This window comes from Lycorma delicatula, chromosome 3 (assembly GCF_047948215.1).
Source record: "Lycorma delicatula isolate Av1 chromosome 3, ASM4794821v1, whole genome shotgun sequence".
Taxonomy (NCBI): Eukaryota; Metazoa; Arthropoda; class Insecta; order Hemiptera; family Fulgoridae; genus Lycorma; species Lycorma delicatula.
Window position 1 is genome coordinate 47,780,755 of NC_134457.1, and position 15,349 is coordinate 47,796,103.

The 15,349-nt window shown below is 33.6% G+C and overlaps 1 protein-coding gene across 1 annotated transcript in view; it reads left to right on the top strand.

Annotated features, from left to right (window-relative positions):
* Positions 1-15,349, top strand: part of LOC142321124 (RYamide receptor-like) — a 160,496-nt gene that overhangs the window by 136,026 nt on the left and 9,121 nt on the right. The window contains exon 4 of the mRNA XM_075359115.1: positions 6,109-6,177. Within this exon, the coding sequence (XP_075215230.1) occupies positions 6,109-6,177 (69 nt within the window). The remainder of the gene's footprint in view (positions 1-6,108; positions 6,178-15,349) is intronic.

Genomic DNA, 15,349 nt, shown 5'->3' on the forward strand with positions numbered 1-15,349 from the left:
TATCTCTCCGATAGAAAATGTAGCATCGAGGCCCAGGAGGGAAGGATACATTTCGAGATGCACTGTGGGGTGCTGGATCGGTCCTGGGGCCGCTGATATGGTTGCTTGTCATAGACGACCTCCTGCTTAAAAGTTTCCCTGATGGAGTGGAATTGCTGGCTTATGCAGACGATCTAGCAGTCCTTGTGGAGGGCAGAACGGTTGATCAGGTACAAGAAAGAGCGAACGCGGCCACCCGCATTATATATGAGTGGATGGACTCTAGGGGTCTGAGTTTGTCATATGAAAAGTGTCGGTGTATTGCCATAACAGGCAGAAGGGTACTAGACCCCATTGTCATTGAGGAGGTTCTCAGTCTGAAGTATTTGGGTGTCACGCTCCAGAGGAATGGTAAATACACTGAACACATAGATAACATCTGTAAGAGGGCCGAAAATATGGTGAGGAGTCTCAACATCATAATGTCAACGCAGAACGCCCCTAGGGCATCCAGCGCAGACTGTTAGCATCAACAATAATATCTTCACTCATGTATGCGGTACCCGTATGGCATCAGGCGATAGACGTTGGTCGTAACAAGGAGAAACTTGTCAGAATACACAGGAGGATACTACTTGGCGTGGTGGCCGCTTATAGGACGGTGTCCTACCATGCGCTCTGTGTGCTTGCGGGGATGCCACTGCTCGATCTCATCGCGAAATACAGGGTTGAGAGGTCTAAGGGAAAAATAGAACAAGAGGCCAAAGAGGAAATCAATACTTTGTGGCAAGAAAACTGGACCGATGATGGTGTGGGTCGATGGACGAGGCGGCTCATCCCTGAGATTACACCGTGGGTAAGAAGAGGATACGGTGAAATGGACCATTAATTGACACAATTTTTCTGTGGACACGGTGTATTTAATTATTATTTAAATAAAATAGGCAGAAGGGAAGAAACAACCTGTATGTATTGTGACCAACATGAAGATGCGGAGCACACCTTTTTCATGTGTGACAGATGGGCCGTCTTGAGATTTAATCAGAACATCAATGGATTAACACCTGACAATATAGTGCAATTTATGACTAGCAGAGAATATAACTGGAACACAATAGCAGGTTATTTCTGGGTTTCTGGAACCCAGAAATATGTTGATGAAAGAAGCCAAGGATATTAGTATAGACTAGGGTAGGGAGGACAGCCTCAGCGGGGAGGGCCGACATGCCGAGGTGTGTCAGTTCCAATGAGCCGCTGGGAACTCTAAGGCTAGGGGCTCTAAGTTAGAAATATTGGAAAAGGAAGATCAGTGAAAAGACCCGACACCACGCCACGACAAACCAGGTATGGCGTGGTGTCAGAAATGGGCAAATCTAAATAAGGAACTCTCAAAAGAGCTGAACCGGTGGGCCGACCTGCCGTGCCGGACGTACAGCCGGTAGGTGGGGAGGCCCATTAGAGTCAAAAGACACTTCTCTGGGTGGCGTAATACCAACAAGTCGGTCCTTTTTTTTTTTAATTTTGCACGCTTCTGCGCAAGACCGGCTTTTCGTTATTTGAAAATATGTAATATGAAGTTAAAAATTTTTTATAACTTGCCCCGCTCAAATTTTTTCGACCTTAAACCGAGCGCAACTCAACGACTCAACCAATTTTCATAAAATATTCAAATGCACAACTTCAGATACACTACTACAGCATATATAAATTTCAATAAAATTGTTCTAGTGGTTTTTAGAGATTTTCGAGCCACAAAATGCTATGCATAGACTTAAAAATAAATATTTTAGGAAAAGTAAGTGATATATAAGGAATTTAAGTGGATAGTATTTTCGTACTCATACCTCAAAACGTAAAGAAAATTCATTTTCACTCCCACCATGTGACCGATGTACAGACTTTTCTTCGAAAAATCGGTAAAAAAATATTAACAAACATTAATAATATACCAACGAAAACATGTAAATGACGACCACATTATGGAGGAAAATTATTCTTCTCGCTAATAAAGAAAGCAAAAGATAGATAATAATAAAAGCCTTATTTCTTATTAATTACAAAGTTTATGGAGGATACCGATGAAATATTTACTCCAAAAGAAGGAAAAAAAAATTTTAGAGTATCATCGAAAAAAATAAATACAGTACTCTATCCATCCTGTCGTGAAACAATGTATTATCCTAGACACCTAGACACACATCTTTATTTAGTAGAGGAAATAAATAAAACGATAGTATCACACGCGTAATTCAGAAACAAGAACTTTATCGGTCGAAATATTATATGAAAAATTTATTAAACTCTTTTCTATAAAGACTACGGTACTACGAGATACGGTACGGTACTATGAGATTACCTGATACATAAGAACTTTACTGTCATGATAAAAGGTGATTAATGCAGATATTCTATTCGTTTTATGAAATATTAAACGCACGTCATATATACGTGAGATAATATGTTGTGTTACTTTAAATTATATAATATCAACCATCAGCCATAAGTGTTAAATATTTTTGACTGAAAATATTAAGTATTGGCAGTCACAGAACCATAAATGCGATTCCCATACAACCAAATCGGATAAAGTAGTATTACATTCGTAAGTAAATTTGAAGGTATTGATCATTTTGATCATCGGGTGAGAAAGATCGCAATAGCCCCTGAAATGGGTCATACAGTTTCCTATTTTTACCATAACATTTATTTTTAAAAAAAACATCAAATTTATAATACTTAAAAAGCAGTACTTTACTTAGAAAATGAAATAAATGAAGAGATGGAGAAAAAGACAGGAGCTAGATAAGAGATTTATTCTGCCACCTACCTACGGTAGTGTCCATCAGAGGAGAAAATAAAGAGTTCTTGGATCGTAAAACAATTGGTGTATCAGTAAATTGGACTTGCATAAATTATGGAGACGATACTCTGATCACCGGTAACAACCCGTAAGATCTTGAAAAATTAATGACTCGAATAGTTTTTTATAGTTAAGAATAGGGATTATTCCTTAATATAAAACAGACGAAATTTATAAAAAGCAATAACTCAAAGAAAAATAACATCGATGAAGTATTGAAGTTAAAAACGGAAATTATAATGCCGACATATATGCGTATTTAGGCGCGATCATAAAATAAACGAAAACGATACAAGAATATGAAAACAAAATTCAAAGAGAGCGATACAATTTTACAAGAACGAGAAGGAAACGAATTTACATTTTAAAATCCAGCTTATAAAAGTTATTATATGATATAGAAACCTGGAATCAAAACCACTAAACAACAAACTCAACGCCTTTAAATTATATCGGTTTACCTAGAAGGCTTTTGAGAATATCCACGATTGGACAGTCACAAACATGAAGGTACTGAGAAGAACAGGAAAAGATCAAGAAATAATAAAAGAAGTAAAAGCACGCAAGTTGAAATATTTAGGTCGCGATATGCGTGGTGAAAAAACACTATATCCAGTTCATAATTCAGTGAAGAAGTACCAAGAACAAAAGAATATATCGATTAAGAACATAACACAATAGCCGGATTTTCTAGAAAAGTTGATCTTAATTGATGCAAAGACAGATTTATCTCTCGATTTCATCAGTTTATCTGTAAGAATAGGTAACCGTAAAGAATACCTGCCGATTAGGGTTAATCGAGAATAACAAAGATGTACGGTTGTTAAAACGCAGGGTTATTTAAATGAGGTTATCTAATTGAGATATTTAATTTTTAAATGAAGGTTGGCATCCCTGCTAAATTCTAACTTTTGAATTTGAATTTTTCTAATGCTCTATTGTTAGTCATTCTAGTGCCAATCATCAGAGACTCAACATATATTTAACAGTCATGTATAATTAATTAATTTATCACAATAATACAAAATGAAGTATAATTTTGAATATTATAATAAAAATAATTTGGAATATAATCTGAAAAAGAACTTTTATTTATCTCAATGAATCAGCGAATAATAAAATATTTAGAATAATTTAAACCCAATCGAGGTATTAAACCAAGGCGGCAAATTATTCGACAACGGAATATCGTTAACAGAAATATTGGAGTAATGGTTAAACACATAAAGAATATAAGCTGATCTGAACGAGTTAAAGGTAAATTAAAGTTATACGATCACAGAGAAATCCGTTTGTTGAAATTTGTAAGCGATAAGGAGATGAGCGATACACTGTTAATGTCTACACATACATCAGTAATATTTATCTATCGGTAAGACGGCACACGTAAATATGATTAACAACCACAAATCCTTCTATGCAGATCAGTACCTTTATCGTCCTCGTTAACAATACTAAATGGCGTCCAAAGGTTTTATTAGCTGTACAGAATCACCCGAGCTTATGGAAAATAGAGTTTTCCAAATAGATGTAAATAGTAGCTACAAAGGATAGATTGAATACAGGAAATACAGAAACTTTTTAGATGCTGACAAAGCGTTTGATCGAAAAAAGATTCAGAATTTAAGAACAGTTTAAAAATTTAATAACAATTTTTTTTACTTCTTCTCGAAAGAAAAGAAGTAAAAAAAATAAATTGAAGATTTAATAAGGAATGGATGTTTTTACGTAAGAAGGCAGTGGTAAGTCGATTTGCTGATATTTACCACCAATGACATAACATCACGCCGAAATCTGGAGATACAAATAAATCAAAATAATACTAAAATACAAACAGAATTTTATGATGAAGGTCTTTTACAGATAGCCATAATTCAACCCTTTTGGTGTGATTTTTAATTCGCTCGTGCTGTTTTATTATTTTATAAACTAAAACTCCGAGCAATAAGCGTTCACTGCGGTGTTTCCGCTCATTTCCAATATAAAACTAATATATTGATGTTTTGCAATGTTGCAATTTTTGATGTTTGAAAATTTTAAAAAAATAAATAAATAATATCTTTATCGTAATTAATAGTATTTGGGAAGAGATGATGTATAATTTCGTAATTTCGATAATGATAATTTCGTATTAAAATGCAGCAATTAAATAATTTTTTTTTCTGTCCACTACAAAAATTTGAAACTTATGTGGTAAATTTAGAAATTTAATTAAATAGTGGCCAAATATACTTCTTTATTAGAAAAAGTTGATATTTAAAAAAAAAAAAAAATATTAAAAGGGAAGGCCAGCTAAAATGAAACGGAATATTTTACAAAATATGAGAGTGATTCAGTTCATTCCTCGATATTTTGATGCAAAATTACGTTAAAAAAATCTGATGTGGACACCAATGACTTCCTTGTACGCCTATTAAATTACATATTCACATTTTTCGCTGCTCTTCATTTAAACTTATTTCATTTGAAAGTGAGATACGATCCTGTAAATCATCAATGAAGTGAACATTTACACAATTGCATTGTGGTAGGTACCACATGATTCACATTTTTTTGTGGTGTCCATATCAGTATTTTATATATTAATTTTGTTTCACGTCGCTGAAGTAATGTGCTGTAAGTGAGAACGTGTCGGATCCGTAACCATGCATGCACACACAGGTTCGAATCTGACTTCATTCATATACATAACTTTTTTCTTTTAATTTAAATATATGGATTTATTAATAATTATTAACATCTGTAAAAATTTTTGAATTAAAATGAAAAAAACACAAAATCTTATTTCACTAATAACTTATTTTTTTCTATTTTTTTTATTGTTATTGAATTATTTTTTATTGTAGAATTTTTTTATAATCAGAGGTTATTAAATTTAAAAAAGTATATGATGTCGTATTTGAACCGATGTGCCGTCCCCTTGCAAGATCCAAATATTTCATTAATTAAAGTTTTACTTGGCTATAACTCTGGCACCAATGAAAATAGTGCCGCTTACGTTATATCGTTGAAAAGCTCTCAATGGGTTAACAAATATGTTTTGTTAAGATTAATAGACCCCATCTAGTACTTTCGAATTCTCAAGATATTCGTTATTATATTTAGAGTGTTCAAAGGTGTACGTCGTAAATAATAAATAATGACTCTAGCGCATTGCATCCATAAAAATTTAATAATCGCTGGTAAATTACATACGTTTAGAGATTAAATATACAAACTCTAATTCGCAAAATAATAAAATTACATAAATAATTTATTTTATGTTTCAGATGGTGAAAATGATGCTAACTGTCGTCGCTGTATTTACAATTTGTTGGCTACCCTTAAACATTTTGTTAGTGAGTATAATTTTCATAAATGATGATGTTTAATTATATAAGTATATATACATCAATACCTATAAAAACATTTTTCATGTGAAAATGGATTTAACTGTAAATTAATACATTCTTAGTAAGAAGTAAGTGAAGTATTTTGAGAAGATTCACTATAGAAATTAGAGTAGAAGAATACAAGTAATAAAACCGATTGAAATAGAGAAATTTAACATTTTAATTCCGATGAATAAATACATAAAAGCTTAATAGAATAAAAGGTGAGCAAAAATTAAAATTGCACTTTGTAAATAGCAAGATTTTACAAAATTATAACTTCAACGTTAAGAAAATTCCATGAAATCGCTCTTAAGGCCGAAAAAACGGCAGCCTTCATCGGTCGGATAATGACTGACATCGGGATCTCCGTACATCAAAGCGGAGGAGAGATTGTCGCAGATGGTGTTCTCGGAAGTGTTATACGGACCACGAGGCAAATGTACAGGGTACGTCAACAGGGTCAGAAATTTTTTATGAATTTCAAGAAAGCCTATCCACTTTGAAAGTACCCATAACCAGCATATGCAATATTACGACTGATGGAGCACATAATGTGAAAGGGAAAAATCTGGTTTTGCTTGGCATGTTTAACCAAGCATACCCTTGAGAACAAATTTATACTTCTTCATTGTGTCATACATCAATACACTCTGTGTAAATCTGCCCTAGATATGAAACAAGTGCTTGATGTCACTATGAAGCCTGTTAATATTACTCGATCCCGAACGCTAACAATTTCGAGAGTTTCTTGACTCAATGCAGTCTGAATACACTGATGTACTCTACTACACTAAAGTAAGGTGGCTTAATGCAAGACGCATCATCGATCGATTTTTGGGAGCTGAAATAATTTCATTCATACGTGAAAACCATATGTTTGAAGGCTGTGAAATGCTGAAAAATACCGCAGGGCTTTCGGACTTTGGATTTTTCACAGATCTTCTGTCTCGTATGAATAAGTTGAACGTTAAGCTGCAAGGAAAAAATCAATTTATCCACGATATCTGGGGTTATCTCAGAGGGTTTAAAATGCAACTAGTTCTATTTGCCAAACACCAAGATAAGAAAGATCTGTCCTACTTCCCGAGGCTAAAAACAATAATCCCAACGATGGAAGACAAACTTATGAGCTACAAGGAGAGCGTGAGAAGATTCAATGATGAATCTGAAGGCAGGTTTCATGGCTTAAAAACTATTGAACAAGACTTGCATATTTTCAGTATGCCATTTAATTTGGACTGCGATACAGTGAAACGGGAATTTCAGCTTGAACTAATCGAGTTGCAATGTAACACCGAATTGAAGCATTTGTTTCTCAACGTCCCGAATTTACAGTTTTATAAGTCCCTATCGACACCCAATTTTCCCAAATTTGAGATCTCATGCCCAGAAGATAACCGCCATCATCCGCGAACAAGTGTTTTCTACCGTGAAACTTCGAAAAAGTAGTTAGAAACAGACTGACAGATGACCATTTAGTTTCACTTCTGAGAGTCAGCGCATCCCAGTTACAACCAGATTTTGAGAAACGTTTAGAAGTACAATCACAGATCCATTCATCACACACTCCTTCATACTGTTTCAATCGCTAATTAAGTTTTGAAACAATATATCATAAGATATAAGATAAAGATAAATATAAAATAGAGCTGTAAATGTTACATTTTTTTTAATTTTGTTGGCCCACCTAGCTTGGTTTTTTCTTTGGCCTTCTCCCAAAAACGTTTCCCCGTCACTGTCCTATAAGGTGTTGAAGAGAATGTTGGAAAACAAAACAAAAGAATCTTTGTGTTGGAACACAAAGATTTTACGATTAATATTCAACACGGAACGGCATACCTGGAAACGGCTACAGTTTTTAAAACAAGTAGCTAAAGATGCTGGAACTAACAATTATAAGACGTTGAAACGAATATTGCTTTTAGTAGATTAAGATAGATACCTGCTAACCGATCATCGGATCAAATTTATGAGAAATAGCAAAATTTAACCGTAATTCGATCGTAAGTTTAATTTCTTGTTATCCTATTTACTGTCGTATTTCATTAAGTTTATTTCATTCTTAATTTCTTTCAACCTGAATTCTATTCCAATCAATTAATCTGAGCCGTTAATTTTGTTTAATTTTTTTTTTTTGTTTCTGCCAAAAGAACAGTATTATCAACGCTCTAACTTCCTTAATTTTCCTCCGATTTTTATTCCGTTCTCAAGTTTTTCCTAAATCCGTTCTACCCACTATTTTACGTAAAAGTTAAAATGCAACCGGGAAACCACAGTCAACTGTTTTTCATTTCCTAACCGCATATCAACTTTCTTGTTATCCGTTCTAATCAATTTTATTCATTCTGTAAACTCTTCCTTCAAATTTAAAACTTTATTTATTTATTTTTATAATTTTAAATATTTTCTTCGGGCTGCTAACATATTACGACGCTCAGCTAATAAATTTTGCACGTATATGCGTAGCATGTAATAGAGATATTGGAATGAAATAAAAAACTAATAAAAGTACAATGCCTTAGCTACAAAATGGAGTATTTATTTTTCAATACAATCCCCGTTTATACAGATACACTTTTCCCATCGTGTGACAAGTTTTTACATTTCATCACTGAAAATTTCTGGCAGTCTTTCTCGGATACAAGTGGGTACAGCTTCCTTCACCTCATCGTCGGTGGTGTAATGACCTATAAGATCCCTCTTGAGAAAACGGAAGACGTGGAAGTCGCACAGAACCAAATCCGGTGAGTATGGCGGATACGGAACACGCTCAAACTTCAGTTTTCGGAAAGCCATCAGACAGTTTGCACGGTATCCATCGTGCACAGATTTTACGGTAGCCTAATTGCTCGATAATATGACCTACTCGTTCTTCAGATATGCCTGACTGAATAGTGATGCGTCTCTGGGCGACTCATCGGTCACTTTGAAGCAAATCGTCCACCTCCTTTCGACGTTTCTCGTCAGTCACAAAAACTGGTCGTCCGCGGCGAGGTGGGTTATCAATTGTCGCTTTACCGACTTCACATTCGCGAAATTTCAACCCCCACCTATTCACAGTACTCCTGTCAACAATTTCACTATCGTAAACCGCTTTTAAATGATGAAAACAATTCGTATCATTCACATTTTCTGCTGTTAAAAATTCGATCACTGTGCATTGTTTTAACCGTGTTGACGTGGCCGTACTCGACTCATTTTAACTGCTTCTGAAAATAAACCGGTAAACGGATTTCAACGAATTATCGCAGGTTTGTAGAGCGGGATTTTTTCTATCGTGTGCTGCCACGCCCAACTCGATAGTACCTTTTGTCTCCGTGTAGCACGCTAATGTGCAAAATTTATCAGCCCAGCCTCGTATTATTGTAAAAATACCTTATATTATTGTAATACCATCCAACTTTAACGACATATTAATAGTCCAAATAAATTTTGATCTTATTCTCTCCAAAATATTACAAAGTTTAACGCCATGTAATTTATTAATATTAGGTATTTTTAGGTACATAACAATTTTTTTTAAATTTTAAGTAATCTAATGTGAATTTTTGAACTGCATAAATTAAAATTTGTTTCTCAGTTAAAAACTACCTTTTTTTATTTGAAAGTTAAAATAATAAACTTATTTCATTTCAGTTTGTAAATACTTAAAATTGAATTATCTAAATTAAAAAAGTTTTTCTATTTTATTTACAACAATAACTTACTTCATATGAAAGTTAATGTTTTATTTTGTTGTTTTAAATAATTTTAATTACAGAAACTGTATATTATTTTCAAATAATAGAAGTGCAATTTATTGTTACGTATATAGTTATTGTTTGATGAAATAATCATCAAAGCTTATTATGCATTAATAATTACTGTAACTTAATTAAGTTATTACGCATTAATAATAATGACTGTAAGTTAGAAAAATATGCCCGCGAAATAATCAGCGAAAAACATGCTTTCTTTTAATTTTGTAAAACCGTCTTTTTAACAGTAAATGAATAATACAATACGTAGCAGCTTATTTTTAAGATTAAAATACGAGACGTAATTGATAGCTTTTAAACAAACAGATATTTCTTCTACCACAGAAAAATGAAAGAAAAAACTGTTTGAAACAAATCTTTTCCAGACACCATGTACTACTATGACTCGGGTCACTTTTATAAATCGAATTTTTATACGGAATTTGACGACGAGAATATTATATACAGGAGAGAGATTGCAAACGTAATTTTTCTATAGAGTATATGGCCCACTTCAACAATTTTTTTAACAATATATATCTATCAAACAACCCCCTTATATTTTTTTTACTTTGTACTTTGTTTAAATCGGTACATATTTTTTCCACATACTACATGTACGTTTTTCCTTTTCATTTATTATTTTCATGCGTCTCGCTATCGCTAATGTAAATTATTTTTTTATCAATATGTCGGCAAAAAAAAACGAATAATGTAAAATACGTAAACTCATTGTTAACAAATCAAAATGTAAATATCATTAGTAAATGTATTAGAAACGTAATTACGCGATATTTTCCGGGTATCAAATCGTATCTATTACGCAGAAGATCTCTCAGATCTCAGATCTCAGATCTCTCAGTAAGAAGATCTCGTCAAAATTCCAGATACAATTTGTAAATAAAAAATCGTTTAAGTTTTATTTGATTTTTTTCATTATTGCATCGCGAATCGGATATAGATTTATACACCGAGCGAATAAATAAAAATAAAAAATCATTCCCCAAGATAGAAAAGAAACTAGTTTTTCAATTTAATAAAGGAAGTTTAAAATTCTATTATTATTATTATTATTCATCTTGAAATTTTTTCCTAAAAATCATTCTCAAATTGAACATCATAAAAAGTTGTTGTCATAAGTTCGAAATTTAAAGTTAAAAAAAAAATTTAATTTTAAATTTGTCCGTTGGAATCTTTTGAAAAACTTCATCCCGAGAGAAAAAAAAAATTAATTTTTGTTTTTGATAAATTACAATCTGAGCTAATAAATGCCAAATAAAAATATTTTTCAGCGAGAAGGAGCGAACCGCTTGTAAATATTTCAAATGAAGACAAACTCAAATGAATAACTAAGATTTAAATTTGGAAATTGTTTTTTGATTAAAATTATTTTAATTTTGCAAGTTTCGTTAAAATAGGTTTTTCCGTTGACGTTTTATCCCGTAAACTAATCACAATCAACAGAAAGCTAATAATAATCGTGATAAGTGGGTAAATGATACGAGTAAAACTTTAATAAATATTTTTCCTCCGGTTTTGTGTACACCGCTCAGAAAACAAGAAATTAAAAGGATGCTAACGTTTTAATAGAAAGTGGAATAAAGCCAGTTTGCTCTATATGAAAATTTAAATTCTGCTACATCCTACTATAAAAGGTGAGAAATTTTGGTTTTGCCTTCACTAGTAATTTGCCTACATAATTATATTCAGTTGTGTACAGTTCATTTTTGGATCTGCATCGAGTAAGCATCATCGCGTTTAAGTACAACAAGCAAGAATATGCTTTACTGTCGATGGAAAAAAGGATACTGTTGACATCCACGTAAGTTTTTCTAATCTTTCCCAATCGACCCGTGTATATTTTCTGAAGCCGAACATAAAATTACAAAATAGCAGCAGAGGTTTTGGAGATAATCCACTGTCGGTTAGGCCAACATATATATTTACACTTTAAAAAACAAAGGTCTTATTGCAAAGATATCAGAAGTCAACCGAAAGACTTCCGTTGGCTGGAAATTCCCAGAACAAATAAAAGAAAGATTCTAATGGAGTTAGAGAATTTTGTTAGTAAGGTTGGTATTATGTTAGGAATTTATTATTTGTTGTGAAACAAATTTTCATACCTTACCTTTAATGAAACTGACGAAGCACGCCTTGAATTGAATAGCCTAATAAACTAACTTAATCGTGTTTATTTATCATTAGAATTCTCGCCAAGTTATGGAGAAAAAACTTAATGTACATGGATTTAATGTTTGATACGGAATCACAGAAAATGAATATTCGTGGGCATCTCCTCACTATGCTCTTGAAGGTACAGATTATATGATTAAACTCTTCCTTAATGGATCTAATGTCCAACGTGTTCAAGTGATTTTTCGTTGCAGAATCATCAATGACATAGTATTTTTAGCAAAGCTATATGACCTGATCTGCCACAAGCTGTCTAAGAGCACAGTTCATTTTGTAAATATGGATTAAATACAGACAAATAATATTATGATAAAAATCGGTCATTTTCTAAATCTCATTTACAGCAACCGATTAAGTATGCAGCTATATTTTACAAGATCTGAATTAATCGCGTCTTAAAACTTCACTACTAGAAAAATTAATGGAAAAGTAGGATATGCTCTCGCTTTAAACCTTACTGATAACCCGCTAACGGAATTATTTTAATTTTACACCCAAATATTTTTCAACGTTCAATAACAAACAGGTAAAAAAAATCATTTAGTCGGTTCAGCTGTTCGTGAGTTTAAGCAAGCATCTATGCAGGTAAAGGACATACTAATTAATACATAAAGATGTTCTAGTAGAAATAATTCTATAAAATAACTATTAATTCTATATAACAGTCTCGCAATATTAATTACTGATATCGCTACCGGTAACTATGTTGTGGTGAAAACGTCTAATTTGTGTAATTTATATGTCCCAAAAGATGATGCGACGTGTATACTACGATGCGAACGTTCTTCCTTAGTTTATTAACTACTCGTTTGTTTTTTTTTTAAAACAACCACTCATGTCAGAAAAAGCTGTTAATTTATAAAAAATAGAATTAAGCTGGTCAAAACTGTATGAGAATAATGAGAAATAAATAGTTATTACGAAAAATTAATACAACAAACATTTAAATTTTCATTTTGCGCGTTAAATTTAACAAAAAAGTTTTTCATTTGATTTTATTATGAAGTAAGTTATTAAAGTTACAAAGTCAAATGTCATCGACAAATATATAACATGTTTAGTGTAGCCGGCTATGCTCGTACAGTACTCTATTTTTTTTTTCTTTTACCCTACCGTCTGAGCCGGATCCACAACAAAGCAAAGCACAGCCCAAGGGGTTGTCTACTCAAACGGGCCTACCCGTCCGTAAGTCTAACAGATCAGCTCCCCGGTTAGATCTTTTCATTGCCTGCCTCTAACCCCTAGAGATTAGTACTCTAGTTAGTTTCTACTTTGTTCAAACTAGCATTTATCACTGAAAAACACCATTACTCTAAAGTAAATGGTCGTTTCATTTGTTTAATAATTACCATCATTATCAATTATCAAGAAGGAAAAACAATACACTAGAAAATAAGTAAATAATATATTTAAAAAAATAATAATAATTATAAGAAACGAAAGTGAATATAAGAAAAAAGAAACTGTTATCGTTTTAGGCGATCCTGTAGAAAGCATTAACTTAACTTAGAGATATATAAATCATTCATAAACCTCGATTCAGATTGCTCACCACGACTTCGTGCACGCTTCTTTCACAAATCAGGTGGATAAAAACCTATCTCACTAAGACAGCATGAACCTTAAAACGATAAAAAAGAAGATATTTCCCACCGTGAATAAAATTTAAGGACGGGGATAAAATCCCCGTCCTTAAATTTTAAAGGCTTAATATCCTTATGATTGAAAACTTTCACAGGATTTCTACGAAATTAAAATTCAAACAGGCTAGTACAACGACAACGTTTTTGTTTCATATCAGATAAAAAAAGTTTCGTAACTATCTAATTCCTGTTTATTTGTATTTTTAAAAGACTAATTTTGTGACCGGTTTTCAAACGAGCTGATTTCAGTCTGTTTCTCAGATTTTTTACGCTATAATGAGCTAAACCCTCCTGCTTCTTTATTCTAATTTCAATTTTCCATATGTAAACTAAATTGAAATTGCTGTCCTTACAAATAAATTTGTAGATATTCACTTTTTGATAGCCTTAATTTTCTTTACAGTTTTCGAAAATAAAACCAAATTTCCTAGATATTTCCTTGGTAACGTTAAAATTGTGATTTAAAATATATATATATTTTTTTACTTAGTCGTCGAATTTTAACAAACAACGTAATGATGAATCATTTATGTGTCCCATGAAAAGGTAAACGCTTTTGATTTAGCTTTATTTTCCACCTTATCTAACCTGGCCGGATCCACAAAAAAGCAAAGCGCAGCCCAGGGGCTTGTCTAATCAAACGGGCCTCGCCGTCCGCCGGCCATAAGTCTAGTCCGAAAGGTCAGCCCGTCGGTTAGATCTTTTCACTGCCTGCCTCTAACCTCTGCGGCGAAGTATCCAAGCCGGACTATGTCGTTCCTGGACCCCACCCCTAAAGCGGGGACTCGGTCTTGACACCAATGCCTCTAGTGAGAGCACTCTGTGTAGAGCAATCACACCAGGTCTCGGTCTTTTTCAAGAGGGATGAGGGAGTCTCAGTGCCTCATCACTGCCGCCCATCCGCGCAAGCACAGATGAACGGCAGCTCCGCAGGGGGTTCTACCTCAACCCCTCGCCACCCCATCTTCCCTGGCTTTGTGCTGGAGTATCCGTGTCACAAAGTCAGTTACCGCACGAAATCTTTCTGCCCTTGATAACATACAATAATATGATTGTGTCAACTGTAAGAGGCCCAGTCACCAACTCACAGCAGCGACGTTTAGCAGCCCACGTCCGGCAGTCGAACACGACGTGTTTCACTGTATCGAGCTCTCCGAAAGAAAGGCAAAAGGGGTCGTCAGCTCTCCTCCTGGCATACAAGTATACCCGAAACACGCTAAAAATAAATTTTCAGCTAGAATCAATTACTTCAACAAGGATTTTTAATATTTCCAAAACAGGAATAAAACTCCTATGTTACTGAATTTTATGACGAATTTCATTGTTGGGGATTTGGCTGAACGATCTTTAACTTAGAAGTGCGTTCTACAATTCACATAATTTCGGGAATGTGAAATACTGCTCCTTTCAGACCCTGAGTCTGTTCTCTTGTTGGAGGACATCAAGATGTCCGGATGAAGCCTACAGCGAAGGCAAAAGCTAAGTAAAAAATTACAATTGTGAATGTCTACCGAGTCATTTACATCGGTGACATCCCAACCGAGGCCTGGCTTATTACTGTGA